Source organism: Dipodomys spectabilis, unplaced genomic scaffold, assembly GCF_019054845.1.
Source record: "Dipodomys spectabilis isolate Male_0828 unplaced genomic scaffold, ASM1905484v1 ptg000241l, whole genome shotgun sequence".
NCBI lineage: Eukaryota > Metazoa > Chordata > Mammalia > Rodentia > Heteromyidae > Dipodomys > Dipodomys spectabilis.
This window is the reverse complement of record NW_024870918.1, coordinates 2,658,706-2,675,033: the sequence shown is the minus strand read 5'-3', so window position 1 is coordinate 2,675,033 and position 16,328 is coordinate 2,658,706. Positions and strand designations below refer to the sequence as shown.

The 16,328-nt window shown below is 41.8% G+C and overlaps 1 protein-coding gene across 2 annotated transcripts in view; it reads left to right on the top strand.

Moving 5' to 3' along the window:
• The window catches only part of Smarca2 (SWI/SNF related, matrix associated, actin dependent regulator of chromatin, subfamily a, member 2), a 172,544-nt gene that overhangs the window by 100,995 nt on the left and 55,221 nt on the right, over window positions 1-16,328 (top strand). For both annotated transcript variants that reach the window (XM_042699317.1, XM_042699316.1), the window contains exons 25-27: window positions 755-982; window positions 5,072-5,149; window positions 10,083-10,301. In XM_042699317.1, coding sequence (XP_042555251.1) covers window positions 755-982; window positions 5,072-5,149; window positions 10,083-10,301 — 525 coding nt within the window. The remainder of the gene's footprint in view (window positions 1-754; window positions 983-5,071; window positions 5,150-10,082; window positions 10,302-16,328) is intronic.

The window sequence follows — 16,328 nt, the reverse complement described above, 5'->3', positions numbered from 1 at the left end:
TTTTAACATTTTGGTGCATTGTATTAACTTTCTGTTTCCCCAAATTCTCCAGTTTACTACTACTCTAATAACTGTTCCATTTTCCATATTAAAAATAGAGTTAGGTCCAAGAAATTGGCTGAGTAATTATATCTATCTATCTATCTATCTATCTATCTATCTATCTATCTATCTATCTATCTGCCTATCTACCTGCCTACCTACCTTCCTTCCTATATATTTATTTTTTACTATCTATATTACTATAGATCACGAGCAATCTATATGTCATACAGCATTTATATATCTGGTATGCATATATATGTATATATCAGAATAATATAGGAATATACTATTTAGTGAAATTATAAAATCATTAACACAGCATACTGAAGGGAAGGTGTCTCTTACAAGTTAAAAGTAATTGTAGGTAATATCTAAGTCATACTTTTGAGATCAAAAATACTGGTTTTTTAGTTTGGGACTAATTCTGGTGGTAAGCTATTGGCTGGTGAAAATATTTTGAGAACTGGATTGCAAACCTTCAGATGTGATTCCATTTGGCTTTCTTAATTTAACCCAAACTTCCTCAATAAAGAACGAACTTGAGGTTTTTCCAAAGAAAGTATCGTGTATATTTTAAAACTGTAAACAAAATCTTACCTTAGAAAAGGCTAATGAAGGAGCCCTCCCATGCTTCCCTTTTGGGCAGTGATTGTTTTCCTGGACTAATCCGGCCACCTTGAACCTCACAGCGAGTTCTTCTCACAAACAGGATCTGCAAGCACAAGACCGAGCTCACCGCATTGGTCAACAGAACGAGGTCCGGGTGCTGCGACTCTGCACCGTCAACAGTGTGGAGGAGAAGATTCTTGCAGCTGCAAAATACAAGCTGAACGTGGATCAGAAAGTTATCCAGGCGGGCATGTTTGATCAGAAGTCTTCAAGCCATGAGCGGAGGGCATTCCTGCAGGCCATATTGGAGCATGAAGAGGAAAATGAGGTATTCAAACAAGTCAAGTTTATGAAATCAGTGACCTTTTATTTCTGAAGGATTAAGAATAACTCCTTTGTTCTTTAAGGAACTTCCTGGGCTGGTGTTAATTAAAATGAATAGCTGCTATCTTAGATCCACAAGCACAGAAAAACCTCTGAAATTTTTCCAAATGAGTATCTGAAAAGCTGGTGCCAGAGCCCTCAAGCCTCGGCCTGTGGATATTTTTCTTACTTCAAGGAAGTACCACTAAGCATGCTTTAATTGTATTGCAAATGCTGCTTCCTGTAGGGCAGATGCAGAACTGCAGGCAGGACACCTGGCAGGAACTACAGCAGCCACAGAATAGAAAACCTGAAGAGGTCCCTCTTCACCTTTTCTTCCTTCCATACTCTTAAAGCCCTGGGTCTTTGTTGCTTGTTGGTCAGGGATAACAGCCCTGCAAGCCTGTTTGTAGAGCGAGCCTTCGCAGCTGTGTTTGGCTCCATTATCAATGCTTGCACTTGGAAAACATGCCTTTAACCTTCACTTAGAGTTCTTTTTTTCTAAGACCTGATAAAAGCAAAGAAAAATACAGCTAATGTTTTTCTTTTTACTTGCTATGATTGGGTGAATAATGCAATAGTTTGATGTTTCTTGCAGAGCATATTTGGGTTATCATTTGTATTTTGTTTTTGATCACTAGTTTTAGTAATTTTATACTGAAAATTCATGTTAGGGCTGGGTAATGTAGCTTAGTGGCGCAACACCCTTGTTTCAATCCAGAAATGAATTTGAAGTAGATTAAAAAGCATATCTATAAGAGCAGTGCCAATCTTTCACATAAAACTGGCTAGGCATAGACAGGTTTGGGTTCTCATGCCCGTTCCTATAAGTTGAACCATAAGTTTGTCTTATGTTCACATGGAATACTCTTTTTCTTGCATAGATTAGATATAGTTTGAGTTTTGCTTTAAGTAGGATATGTATGTTGAAAGTCTTTTTATAAATTAAAAGCCAGATTCTTTTTAAAAGTCTTCCATACTTTTTGTGTCTGGAATGAATCTAAATGTGAAGCAGAGCTTGATATTCAGGAATCCTGAGACGAATCCTTCTGAATATTGAAGAGTAGTTTGGCTCTATGCCTCCTAATTTGTCAGTCTCCTATATTTGATTAATTACAAGTTGAGCTTCGTGAATGATGAAGAGTAACATATGCACGTGCACTCACCCACGCATTTGTTTAAAGGTGTTTATCTGGAATAATTCACCATTTCTGATTCTTGAAATTGAATATTCAGTGTAGACGTGGAGTCAGATTGTCAGGTGATTCTTGTTATTATTTACATGTTTGGCCCTCTCTCTCTCTCTCTCTCTCTCTCTCTCTCTCTCTCTCTCTCTCTCTCTCTCTCTCTCTCTCTCGCTCTCTCTCTCTCTCTCTCTCACACACACACACACACACACACACACACACAAGCAAAACACTATGTTGAGTGATATAACCTTGATGTGAGCTGAGCTGAGGCTCAGCCAGGAAATTCCACTGTTTTTTTGTTAGCCTGAGCTGGATGGTGTGTGAGAAGGCCTGGATTTTTCCTGCCTTTCCAAGCCACAGGGGAGATGCTGATCTCTGCCAGGCCTGAGGACCACCAGGTGGGGCAGTGGAATTGTATACCAAGGTGTCTAGCTATGAGCAGTCCTGCTGGGTCTTCACATCCCTTCTAGGCAATGAGTGGATCAGAAAAGTGTCGTCAGAAAAGTGTCACCATACATGGGTGGCTGGTACCCTGATGTGAAGTCCCTGGCACATGGATAGACTGATAGACTTAATGTTAATGACCAAAGGCAACACAGGCTGCCATTGTCACCACGGTACACCATGCAATGGGAAGACACGGAGAACCCAGGCCAACTTCCTGGCCATGCATTTTCCCCACCAGTGTACATGAGAACCCTGGTCTGCTGGACCCCTCTGATGATGAGAAGGTCATGTTCAAACAAGGTTACATTAGCCAGCCTGCCCTTGTCCCAGTCCTTGTCATTGTCCTGTGAAATGTGATGTTTGGATGAATGGACATTCATCAATCCATCTGGAGGTGAGCAAAAATGGAAGGGTTTACAGCAGTAATTATTATTTCAAATCTTAGGTTTTCCACTTTATGAACTGTATGCATTTCTAACATTTACTAAGGCCCTACATTTCAGAGACTTTACCCTGGGAGTCAGATATCACCTTATTTAGGCTTCTAGTTCACTCACAATTCTTTTTTGTAACGTTGCCTCGCTTTAAATTCAACTTTCTTTTTTCTTTTTCTTTTTTGTTATTGTTGTTGTTGTTCCTGGGGTTTGAACTCGGAGCTTGGGGACCTGGAGGCTGTCCCTGAGCCTTTTTTGCTCAGGATTAGTGCTCTCTACTTTGAGCCACAGCACCATTTCTACCTTTTTTTTTTTTTTTAATTGTGAAAATACCGTACAGCAGGGTTACAATTACATGAGCAAGGTAATGAGTACATTTCTTATCAAGCATTGTTGCCTCCTCCTTTGTTTACCCTTCCCATCCCTCCCCTTCCTCCCCCACCCCCACCAAAGTTGTGCAGTTCATTTTTCGACATAAGGACTTGTACATTTCGTTTGAATGGGTCCACCTGTATCGCTATTTAAACAATTTGTTTTTTCCCTTCCCCTCCCCAAATTATACCAACATCACTACCCAGTTTTGAACATATGATTCATGCAATTGGATGTTTCAAGTTCTATATTTTCCACTTGCTTCCCTCTTGATGCCCTGGAGTTCTCCATTTGATTTTTAGCAAGCCTACTCAGCATATGATACAAATAATTTTGGAAAATGAATACTATACTATATGGCCAATTTTTTTTTTTTTTTTTTGGAAGGTCGTAGGTCTTGAACTCTGGGCCTGGGCACTGTCCCTCAGCTCTTCAGCTCAAGGTGAGCGCTGTAACAAGTGAGCCACAGCGCCACTTCTGGTTTTCTGAGTGGTTTATTGGAGGTAAGAGACTCACAGACTTTCCTGCCTGGTTGGCTTTGAACTGTGATCCTTAGATCTCAGCCTCCTGAGTAGCTAGGATTACAGGCATGAGCCACCAGCACCCGATTTATATGGCCAATTTGTAGAATCATTTTTTTTTGAAACTCTGGAAGTCATAACATCTGACTTAAAAATCTTGTGCATTGTTGGTTTCTGAAGAATAAGTAGAGAAGTAATATGCCTTTGTTTAACAGAATATAAAATGAAGCTTTTAGCTGGGCTCCAGTGGGTCAGGCCTGTAATCCTAGCTAGTGACTCAGGAGGCTGAGATCTGAAAATAACAAACAATTTGAAGCCAGGATCCTGGGCAGGAATATGTGTGAAACTCTTTATCTCTAATTAACCACCAAAAGTCTGGAGATAAAGCTGTGGCTCAAGTAGTAGAACCCTATTTTGGAGCTAAAAAACTAAGGAATAGTATCCAGTCCTTGAGTTTGTGCCTCAGTACTGCTCACACACACACACCCCAAAAAATAACAAAACGAAGCTTTCAGCCCTGTGCCCTTACTTTCTCTACATTGATTAAACATACCTTAAAGATTATATATTTGGCATAGATGAATTTTTTGGTCTTTCTCTGTGTTTACAAAGTTTCACCTACTCATTTGTTTTTTGCAAACGTTTGAAAATAAGCATTCATATTCTGGAGGTCAGGGGAATTAAAAGAATTAACATTAAGGAGTTTTTCATGTGGCTTTCCTCATTTGAGCCCTATATCCTGCTGGGAAGTAGATGTCACGCCCATAATACACAGGAGGTCATTGAGGGAGAGACATTAAGTAATTTGTTTTAAATGTAACCGAATCAAGTCACACACCCAAGAGAACCAGTATTTCTTCGAGTGCATCACATTTCCTCCCTAGACAGATTTTGCTGTGGATGATGGTGTGAATAGCTTGCAAAACACAAATGGCAAGTATAAACTCATGCACCCTTCTTTTGCTTTTCCGCTTAAGAAAACTGACCCCAGTGGTTTGGAGGACAGATTCTCCTTATGTATTTGTAGTTCCTTCCAGCTGTCTAGCCTTTCTCCTAAAGCCTGTTCCATCATTGTGTTTTTCAATCCCAGGAAGAAGATGAAGTACCAGACGATGAGACTCTGAACCAAATGATTGCGAGACGCGAGGAAGAATTTGACCTTTTTATGGTAATGTTGCAGACAGTCATGGAAACCAGTGCTGTACTCCTCGGCCCCTTTCTCTGTTAACCAAGATGCCCGCAGCCTGCTGTACGTTGGCAGAGCTTCCTCGTGGAGCCTGGGCCTTGCCTTCAGTTCAGAGTCTGCAAACTGGCTAGATTTAGCTTGCAGACATATTTTGTTTGGCCCACGCAGCATTTTTTTTTAAAATTTCACAATTGTTGCCAACATGAAAAGAATCCTGATTTCTGGCTGCTCTTGGAAAAGGAGATAGGGCAGTATCAGACTCACAGCTTTGTAGGGAAATAGTTGGCCAGAGCTGAATAGCAGCTACACCCTCTGGACAGGCCATGTGGCTTACAGCTTTCCATAGAACCCCCATACCTAGATTACTCCTAATCCCCAGCCCTTGATATTCAGGAAACCTGCCAGGCTCCTGTAAGCATTTGAGTTTACAACTGTGCTCTAGCTGGCTCCTTCCTGGATCAAAGCAAATCTGCTCTCTATAGGCCCAGGTGAACAACAACTAAATAGGCCCAGATGTGCCCTTCCCCCCCTCTACCCACCCCCCACCCCCATAATTGTAGCAGAGAGTCTGCTTAAGCAAATAGGAACCTTTGAGATGTGTATAAAGGAAAATAGAGCCTCCATTCAGAAAGCAAAACCTGCTGCATTTCAAAGTAGGTGGCAAAGAACCTTGGCGTTTGAGAATTTACTATCTGTGGTTTCAACCCTGAAGTTCCATAATATACAGCATCTGTAATGTTGCTGAAAGATGAATTTGATTTACATAGGAGACCTGCTTCAAGCCAGTGTTTGTGGGGATCAAGACTCTTGGCTGATGTGAGAGGCCAGGGAGGCTGTTTAATGGTGTTTACTGTCTTCATAAGGTTTTGGTTGTTCTCGGTATCTTCAGTGACCAGAACAGCCCTGGGCACTTCCTAGTCAATGAATAGATATTTATTGCATGATTGGTGATATTTCCCAAGTTGCAGACTTTGTCAAGATGTCAGAATGGCTCAGGATATGAAAGTTAAGAGGCTCCCTACAGTACCTTCAGTCATTTTGATCTTCATCACAGACATTTAGTCTGATTTGTGGAAAGAGTGAATGCATACAGAAATTCAACAAATGCATGCAAAGTCAAAGCATGACTTCGTATGTGTTTTTTGAATGCAGCAGAATGCTGACATCCCAAACTGAAAAGTCCTTAGATCTCAGATAGGTGCACCTGTATGAGCAAAGGAACTTGCACAGGAGATGTGCTGGAGATGCAGTGTCTGAGACGGAACTATAAGGTAGAAATGTGAGGCAGCAACGACAGATTTTTTCAAGGAAAGGTGGACATGTACATTTCTGTATGCAGTCTCCAAAGTTCAGAAAGTTGGCAACTAAATTCAGGACTTGACTATTATACAACACTGCTGGCCAAATAAAATATAACATCAGGCCAAATGGGACCCAGAGGGTTTGTACTCTCTGCCTTCTTAGCCTAAGACAGTCTTTGAGAACCAAGCTCCAGCTGTGTGGATGCTTATCTTATTTTTGTGGGGTTTTATGTGATTTTTGTCTTGGGAACATTGATTGTGTCCACATTTAACGATTCATGGTAAATGGCGATTAATTCTCGAGAAAATGCAGGCAACCATAGCAATAATTCCTAAACTCCTAACAGTAGGTATGGACTTCCCCTGCCCTTTTCTACCTTTGGCCCAAATGAGCCGCTTTACCCAGGTGAAACCATTTTGGAAAGGCCCGCAAGAAGAATTAACAGCCAAGACAGGTTGTCACCTGTGGTTGTCACCACATTTATAGCTCATATCATGTTTAGGGAGATTAGAGGTGTACACTGGAAGTACTTGTTCTCTCCCTGAGGAACTTATTAAAATATAGATGACTGGGAAACTCCAAGGCAAGAGGCCCCAAGCTTTCCTGGCTGTCACCGATTGGCAATCATTCTGCACTGCTCTGAGCTCAGATACTCTGAAGACACTGGAGAGAACAAATTGCCTGACATGGCACAAATTGGAAGAAAACACTCAGAGTAGCCTTAAAATCAGGGAAAAGGAATACCCTCCTTTCTTGCTTTTGGGCTGGGCAAAGAAACCTCTTTTAACTTGAGAATGTATTACCAAGCAAAGAAACAGGCTTGTAACCTGTGAGGCTTGTTAGTGAACACAATTTTTTTTTTTTGTAGGCACTTTGATTTTTGTAAATTTTCATGCCTTTTTTTTTTTTTTTTAAGGATGGCTTCTATTTGGGGATTTTTATTTATTTATTTATTTTAACCTTCTAATCCACTAGCTCTGCCTTTAGCCAATTCACTCTTCATTAACACCTCCACCAGGGGGCAGGAAATAAAGTTAGAATCCTTGCCAGCCACTCATGATTCAAAAGTTTAGTGAGAGACAGGATTGTCATGTGAGCCAGGAAAGCCTCTGAGGTTCAACTATGTGTACTCCTTATCCATTCTTATAAAAGACTGAGGTCTGTGTGTAAAATGAATGCAACTTTAACATCTAGTGTTATGTCATGGATACTGTAGGCACCATAAAAGTGAGTAGTATCTTTGAAATGTTTCTTTTAAATATTTCTGTTGTTTCTTTTAAACATTTAGCTTCAAAAAGTAACTTTTCCATGTTGCTTTTAACTGAAAAAGGGTTTTTCTGACAGCCCAAGATACTTACCTAAAAACATTTTTCTGCCATATAAATATTAGGCTTTTAGATGCTATGTTCTCTACAAAGGCGAGAAATACTTTTAAAAATGATTGTAAGACTTAATACTTGGAACGTTAAGTGTTACTAAAGAAAAAGTTATCCTCCTTTTTGAATATGACTTAAGGCTCTTTTTTTCTTTTTTCTTTTCTTTTTTTTGCCAGTCGTGGGGCCTGAACTCTGGGCCTGGGCACATCCCTCAGCTCTTCATCTCAAGGCTAGTGTTCTACCACTTGAGCCACTTCTGGCTTTTTCTGCTTATGTTGTGCTGAGGAATCGAACCTAGGACCTCATGCATGCAAGGCAAACAATCTACCACTAAACCCCGACTTAGGCTTTTTTCTTACTGGTATTTGAATCTCATGTAGTAACTAGTCACTAGTCACTTTAAGCTTACTATACCTACCTTTCCTGAAATTAAAAAAAAGGTTAATAATTTATTTTAATCAAGTAGATTTACTCTACCAGCTCTGGGCCTATCCATAGCCTACATTAATTTACAGGCTCTGGTATAGAACCTGTAACATTAACAACACTAACAACAAAAAGAAGTTTCTTTTTTCTTATTAATTATCTAATAACTGTCAGAAAATAGCCTCGTGCAACCTCTTTTTCAGATCCAGCTGTAAATAAGACATCCTCTATGTGCTAATTATGACAGTTTGGAGAATTTCATTTCTGATAGCAAAGCATTAAATAGCAGGATTAAGCAGAGCATTGCAAGCTAAGTATAGCACATGACAGATCAGGATAGCTACATTTATCTACCAATGGGACTTTACCACACCCCAAGACTACCCCAGCCTCGAAGTATAGTGGTTTCCCAAAATGGCAAAGCATGTGTTTAAGGAACTTTGTGCTTTAATTTTTAAGTAATACCTAGAAGTCATAATTGGGTTTCAGAAGTAAATACTTCATTTGCATTTTACCAGTTTTAGTTTTTTTAGGGAAAAAAATATATATCAAGTCACTGTTTTAGTACATTAGAACTGAAGGAAGAGGGAAAAGGTAAATAATTTAATGATTGATCTATTTGAGTGGGAAATGATATATCTCACTAATGATATAAAACTTGAAATTCAGTGGCATTCAATGACACAGGCATTTTGAAGACGATCGAGAGATTTCTCTTAGGGAGCACAGAAACGGAGGGAGGAAGGTGACTAAATGTAGTCATTATATTTAATGTACATCATATAAATAATGAACTACATAACTTGAGGGTAGTGATGGGAGGGAATAATGGAGGAGAGCAAAAGAAGAGATGACGTTGACCAAAGAGCTGTACTGATAACCTGACTTAGGGAATCACAAGCCCTGTTTACAATTATGTACTAATAGTAGTAGTAGTAGTGGTAGTAGTAGTAATGAGATTTCTCTTATAACTTGGCCAGTTGATAAGCGATTACCTCTGAGGTCTGTCAGTGCGGTATAATATTCTCATAAGAGCTAAAATTTTTAAAGGTATGTAATGAGGAACATTTTTCCCATAGTGCCCGCGGTGGATTGAAAATTCAGTGCATTTATAATAACTAACCAAATCTGCCCCCTTTTCTATGTCCATCTGTGAGTAGCTCTCCTATAGTAATAGTGTGAGTCAGTCCTTCCCCCCAAATCCTCTTGAATAAAGAGAAAGGTTCTTAATGAATCTTCTGTTTTATATGCCCAGAGAATTCATTTCTTCCAAGGAAGCAAGGATTAGTTCATTTTTATTTTATTGTCATGGAGCCTGAACTCTGGGCCTGGGTGTTGTCCCTCAGCTCTTCAGCTCAAGGCTAGTGCTCTACCACTTGAGCCACAGAGCCCACTTCCGGCTTTTTTCTGTTTATATGGTGCTGAGGAATCGAACCCAGGGCTTCATGCTTATGGGGCAAGCACTCTACCACTGAGCCACCCTCCCAGCCCAAGGATGAATATAGTCAGATCCCTTGTTGTTTTTTGTTTGTTTGTTTTTTAATGCATCCTCACCTTGGATTTTTTTCTAGTACTTATGAGAAAGCTTTACGTACATAGACCAAGAAGAAGAATTCCTGAAGAGTATCTTTAAATGCAAAACTAAGATGCAAAAGCTGGTACAGAGGACAGGAAGGGATTTTCCTTTGTGTAGATCAGAGAGGCCCAAAAGGACCCATCTGCATTGTAAAAAAAACCAAAAAGCTGTGTGCAAATTCCAGTTGTGTAGCCACGTGCTCTACGCCCTGGTGACACTTGTCTCCTGTCTCCAGCGCATGGACATGGACCGGCGGAGAGAAGATGCTCGCAACCCAAAGCGTAAGCCGCGCCTGATGGAGGAAGATGAGCTGCCCTCTTGGATTATCAAGGATGACGCAGAGGTAGAAAGGCTCACGTGTGAAGAGGAGGAGGAGAAGATATTCGGCAGGGGCTCTCGCCAGCGCCGGGATGTGGACTACAGCGATGCCCTCACAGAGAAGCAGTGGCTCAGGGTAGGTGTGGCTTTGGAAAAATCAACCCTGGATGGTTGGAGTGGTTTCAGTGGCTTGGAGAAATCAAGAGGAACTGGGATCCTCTGCTGTAGGTCAAGTTGTTGGTACTAGGGAAAGGACTCTTGAAGGTAAGAGTCATTCTGCTGGTGGTGCACTGGAGTCCTTTTACATTTCCAGGTGGTACTTGGAAAAGATCCAATGAACAACGCCCCCCCCCCTTTTTTTTTTCCTAGAGCAGAGGTGGCCATTGGAAGCCCAAAGTTATTAGAGCTATGAGACCCACTGATGTTTTTATGACCAATTGTCTGGTCATGCCTCACTCTCTCAAACTAAGAATTAAAATGGAGAAAGGGGCCTTGGAGATCTTTTTAATTGTTCCGTCTCATTTCTTGGTCTTTAATCGGGCTTTTACTTCTGGAAGGCCTGCAGAGAGAGTTCAGAGAGGACAGATAGTTCATGGTGTTCTAGCTGTGTTTAATTCGTAGAGGCATAGCCCATTTAGGGCTCTCGTGGTCTAGTGAAGTGATTTGAAGCCCAGAGGGGTTGAGCTGTGAGTCAGGACACACAGCCGGAAAGAAATAGCAGAATCAGTGGGTGTTGATGCGTCTGTGTGCTCAATTTTGTTTGGATTTGATCCATCCATTGCAGACACAGATTAGAGCCTGGGCTGTGGGTCACTGATGGTTGGGAATGTTATTCTCCAGTTTGTGTTTTAGGGTTTGTTGTTGTTGTTGTTGTTATTTGGGGGTTTTCTCTTTGGAAAAATAATGATTTCTCGTTTTGAGTGGAGAGTGAAATCTCCTGCTGTTCCTTGGAGATCCCAGAAACGCCAGAATGCTCGTGTGAGGTGCGTGTGTGAGTGTGGAGTCCAGTGGGGTGCTTTCTTGGAAGGGTTGACTCTGCTGGGCAGAGCAGAGTTAGTGCCATGAAAAGCTCTTGGGGCATACATTCATTCCCGACCCAGGCCCAGTAAATGAGAGCTGGAAATAGCAAGCGCCTTTGGGTAAAAACCAAACCAAACAGGAGCTGTGGTTGGGAGCCTTTCTTTTCATTTCCTCCCAAGAGAATGCAGTTCCCCAGCTTTTCAAGATGAAGATTTTTAGGGCCCAGCCATAAGTAGGTAGGTGGGTAAAAAGGCAATGGGAGGATTCTGAGATTGGATATCAAAGGCAGATGGGGCTTAGTGCCACTTGAGATGTGATTCACTCAGGGTATCGTATGGTAAGAGGAGTGTGACCTGAATTTCGAAAAGATTGAAGTCTGCGCCATTCTGAAGACAGGCTAACAAAGCATCGCTCATATTTATGGTTGAACAATTGCATCGAGAATGTAACTTGTGTGTCATTGTTTCCCTGTCCTAGCCAGTGAGTTCAGTGACCTCACCGTGTGGGACTGTGAATTTCCTTTGTTCTTTTGTCTTAGCATTAAGGCTGCATCTATAATCATTAAGAGTTTATTCTATAATGGGAAGAGTTTTTGTTTAATATTCATTTCTGAGCTCAGGAAAATGCTATTCTTTTTTTTTTTTTAATTTAAGCAATAAATTAAGTACCTGGAGTATTATTTTAGAAAATGAAATGTCCATAATCAGGACCAACATTTTAAAAAATCAATTTTTGGATATAAATCGTCTTCTGACTTTATAAACGAAATAACCCTGTTTATTGGGCTAGAATGTCACTGAACTTATCTCTTGAGCTATAATCATCGAGAAATACGTTTAAGAAAAGTGACATGAATCTTGGAAAGTATTTGAAGTTTAAGACACCTTATTTTTTCTCTCTCTTTTCCTCAGCTTGTATCCGTGAAGATTAGCACAATGCCTAGTATATTCTAGACACAAGATGAATGTTTGTAAAAATGAAAGTGCAGTGTTAGGAAAGTGGAAATCACTAGCTTAGCAGTAACATTAGGATTGCAGTTCTCTTTTTAGTGTGTCTAGGAGACTCCCTTTCTCTCCACAGCAGACACATCCATAAATGGAAAACTAGTTTGTCTTAAGAAAGTACCCTGTAGATATCAAGGTTTATAAGTTAACCCTACAGTGCCTTGCTGCATGGCCAGTTCTCCAAGAAGATGGAAAGTATTCTCGGTATGAACGTATCTCCCTGTAATGAATCTTTTGAAAACCCTATGCCCATATGAGTCCACAACCATGTTGTTAAGTAGGCAGGACACAAGATTAATAAGAACACCCTTTGGCACTCAACAGTGATGCTTACTACCCTTCCTTTTTCCTGTTCACCCAGCAGCAATCCTGTTTGATAGCAACCTATTCAGTTTGGTTTTAATAAAAGGAAATCCAGGGAGTTTCTCATGGGGCTGAAAGTGAAGAGATGTTCTTCAGTGCTGATGATTGAACACATTGAGCAAACTGAGCCAACACAGCCCTGAAAGGGAGATTGGCAAGGACTAGTCCTGTAAGAAATGCTCTAACAGGGCTGAAATAATTCTGCTCTTTCCTGGCAATGTTGTACAAAGCCTGCTTGGCTGAGGCGTGGAAGACACATAGCATCCCAGAGTTGGAAGGCAGCTGAGAGGAGCTGCTACCACCCCATCTCGTGCTTAAATCACACTCTGCAGGCCTCGTGCCAAGAGGCTGGACAGCCCTCAAAGGAAGCATACTACCTTTTTTGTCTGCATGGCCCCTCCAGTTCAAGGTCAGTTCAGATCGTCGGTCTTCTCTTCCCTTTGCATAAGATCCTCTTTCCCTGTAGCTGCTGTTTACTGGCCTTGATTCTAGCCTCTCCGAGAGAACAGAACAATATGCTTTCTGTCTTTGACATCACAGCCTCTTAGATAAAATATTGGAGGACTCATGATCAGTATGGAATGAACTTCTCTACACTCCTCCTTCTTGTGAACTTTTCTCCTCCCTTAAGGTCCAGTTCAGTTGTGTCTTTCCCCGCTGGTGCCTCGGCAGAGGATTACTAATCACACTTCCCACAGTGCTCTCAATTACTTTGTTGGTCCTTCTGTCACAGCCCTACTCTAACTTTCCCATGGACATGGTCATTGCCAGCACGCCTGGTTCCCTGATGGGGTAGTAAGCGGAATCTATCTATGCCTTGTTAGAATTCAGCACTTCCATATACAAGTAAAATACACCCTGATCGCCACGTTGAAATAGCCCCAGCATGAGGTATATGGTATCCTGAGGTGTAAGAGAATAGATGAGGATAATGTGCAATAGATATTCCCTACACAGCCCTAACCATGGACTTGCCCAAAAAACAGAATCAGAGCTTAGTTCTCAACTCACAGAAAAACCCTTGGTGAGAGTTCCTGATGAATGAGAGCACTCATTTTCCACAAAGCCGTTCAGAAATCCAGCCTCTGCCAGTGCGGTCAGCTCCATCCTCATAGCTAGATGGAACAACATGGCCCCATGAGTGTGGAGTTCTAATGGGCTGCTCCTGAGTGGTTACACATTGCTTCCACTGTCATCCCACTGGCTAGAACTGGCCACTGAGTAGCCACTCGGAGGAGAGGAAGAAATAGTTTCTGTCTGTGAGCTCAGGAAAGCAAGATTTTAATGAGCAACCTACCCAGCAGTCCCTGCCTCAGCATACTTAGGATAAATGTAAAAGATAGTGCTGCTTCTCTTGAAAGCTACTATATAGTTTTATCATAACCAGGTTTTATTTTGTAATCAAAGTACGCTAACAATTCCCACAGTGCCCCGGAGAGAATCTAATTAGTTGAAGAATTCTTACAGTATTTTTTTTTCTGTATTCATACTGTTGTAATAAGGAAGATCACAGTTTCAAATACAGTTGTTTATTTTTTAAAAAGAAGTACTTTAAGTGGCTTTGAACTCCCTGTTTCCACTGAAACTTAAGTGCTTTTGATGGTAGCCATTCTCAGGTTTACATCATCTTTCTGAGGTGGTCAACATTCTCATTCCCAAAGGGCTGTTTCCTAGCTTCTCTAGACACATCTTCCTTCCCCAAATAGCCTGGGCAAAGGTGGAAGCTAGTGTTTTCGCATGGTGTTGGGGCAAGCACCTTAATTCTCCCCCTCCCTTTGGGACACAGTGAAGGGCTGTGGTCTGCTGTAGTCTTGGGAGGTCTTGATATGCATCTGTCCCAACCATGCTCCTGGAGACTTCGATGAAAAGAGTACTGCATTGTGACATACCATTTAGAAGCCCAGCCTCTTTGGCCTCTCAGTTCTCATGTGCCCTGTGTAAGACAATCTCTCAGCGACTTCAGGCAAAGTGTATTAGGATGAAGTACAACTAGCCTGTCCTCAACAGGTGTTCAGTTACCACCAGGCCTGTCAAGCCTAAAAATACTAAAACCTGGTGGCTGGGCAGGTCCAAGAACTTCTTTAAATGAGCAATACAGAATGCCTCACATTATTTTGTCAGAGTTGATGACCATCTGAACATACGGCAAGGGACTGTCTCAGAGCTTTGCAAGGTGTTTTTGAGAGATCTGAAGCTCAAACGCTGTTAGCTTTCTAGTAAATGCCTCTGTGAACATTTCTGGTGCTCTGTTCCCATGTTCCCTCCCAGCTCCACTCTCCTCAGCACCCTGGGTTTGGATCCTAATGGGACAATATTCTATTTATACTCCATCAGCAATGCTTGCCACTAACTACTCAGTCAGCAAAGACCCCATGAGGTCTAGGGGCTCAGTCAAGACTGACAGGGTTCTCACAAACCTTTTGCATTCCATAATTTGCTAAAAATGACTCACAGAGCCTAGGAAAATATCTCTTGTGACTATAGTTACATTTACACAAATCATGTGAACCAGCCAAATGAGGAGAAGCAGAGGCGAGGTCTAGGAGGAACTCAGAACTCCTTGGCCTCTCTCAAGGAGCATGATTCTCCTAGCACATCAGTGGGTTCTCCAAATAGCTGCCCACTGAGCTCCGTTGTTCAGAGTTTTAATTGAGCCTTCATTATGTAGGCACAATCAGGAAATCTCTAGCCACGTGGTAAACTCAGTTTCCAGGTACTCTGCCCTCCCTGGAGATCAGACTGAGTATTATGGTTTGGCGAGTGTCCCCAGATGGGAGGGTGTGGGAATATGATCGAAGTACATTCTATATATGTGTGACCACTGTTAAAATTCACTAGTCAATGGATATATCCATCGATGGGTTCCTATTTTAATGGCATTGGGAAGCTAGAAGGTAGAGCTTGATTGGATGATTAGATCTCTGAGAGTGTGCTTTACAAGGGTATCTTGTCTCCAGTTCCTTCCTGTCATACTTTCTGCTTTTTGGCTGCACTGGTGTGCGCAGCTTCACTATGTTGTACCCCTCCTCTGTCGTACTCTCCTCCAGAATGTTCCGATTCACTGCAGGCCCAGAAACACAGAACCAAGTGATCGTGGACTGAAAGTGAAGACAGATCTTTTTTGACCTTTAAATCGTTTCTAGCTTGTATTTGTCAGAGCAACCAAAAGCTAACTAATACACAGGGCAAAGTCTTGAAACGTTTTAAGAAACATCCCAGGAGATGCCCAGACAAATCCTTTATTGCACACCAGGTAATAGTGCTTTCAGGCCTGACCTGATATTTCTCTTCCTCTTTGCTTGCCCCCCCCCCCCCCCTTACCCCGTGGAAGATGGTTCCGTACTTTGCCTTCTTGTCATACAGTAACTTCCCAGTGCTTTGCACTGCCCTCGTGAGGATTCACTGTCTGCCTTGCTGGACTCTGGATTTGAGGGACAGCTTTGAGACTGAGCCAGGTACAAAAGGTGCAAAGTTGATAAGTTAGCCACATGATAGACGAGCAGAGAGCTTTATCATTACAGTATGTAAGGAGAGTACTGGGGTGTTTCCGCAGTTCTAAAAAGCAGGGCCCGTCTTTCAATGGGAAATCTTATACATGTTCTTTTAGGGAGATTTGTTACTTGTAGAATATGCTTAGTCTGGGGCTGGGAAGGTGGTAGAGTGCTTGCCTCCCATGCATGAGGCCCTGGGTTCAATTCCTCAGCACCACATAAACAGAGAAAGCCCCACAGTGGGCGCTGTAGTTCAAGTGGTAGAGCGCTCGCCTTGAGCTGAAG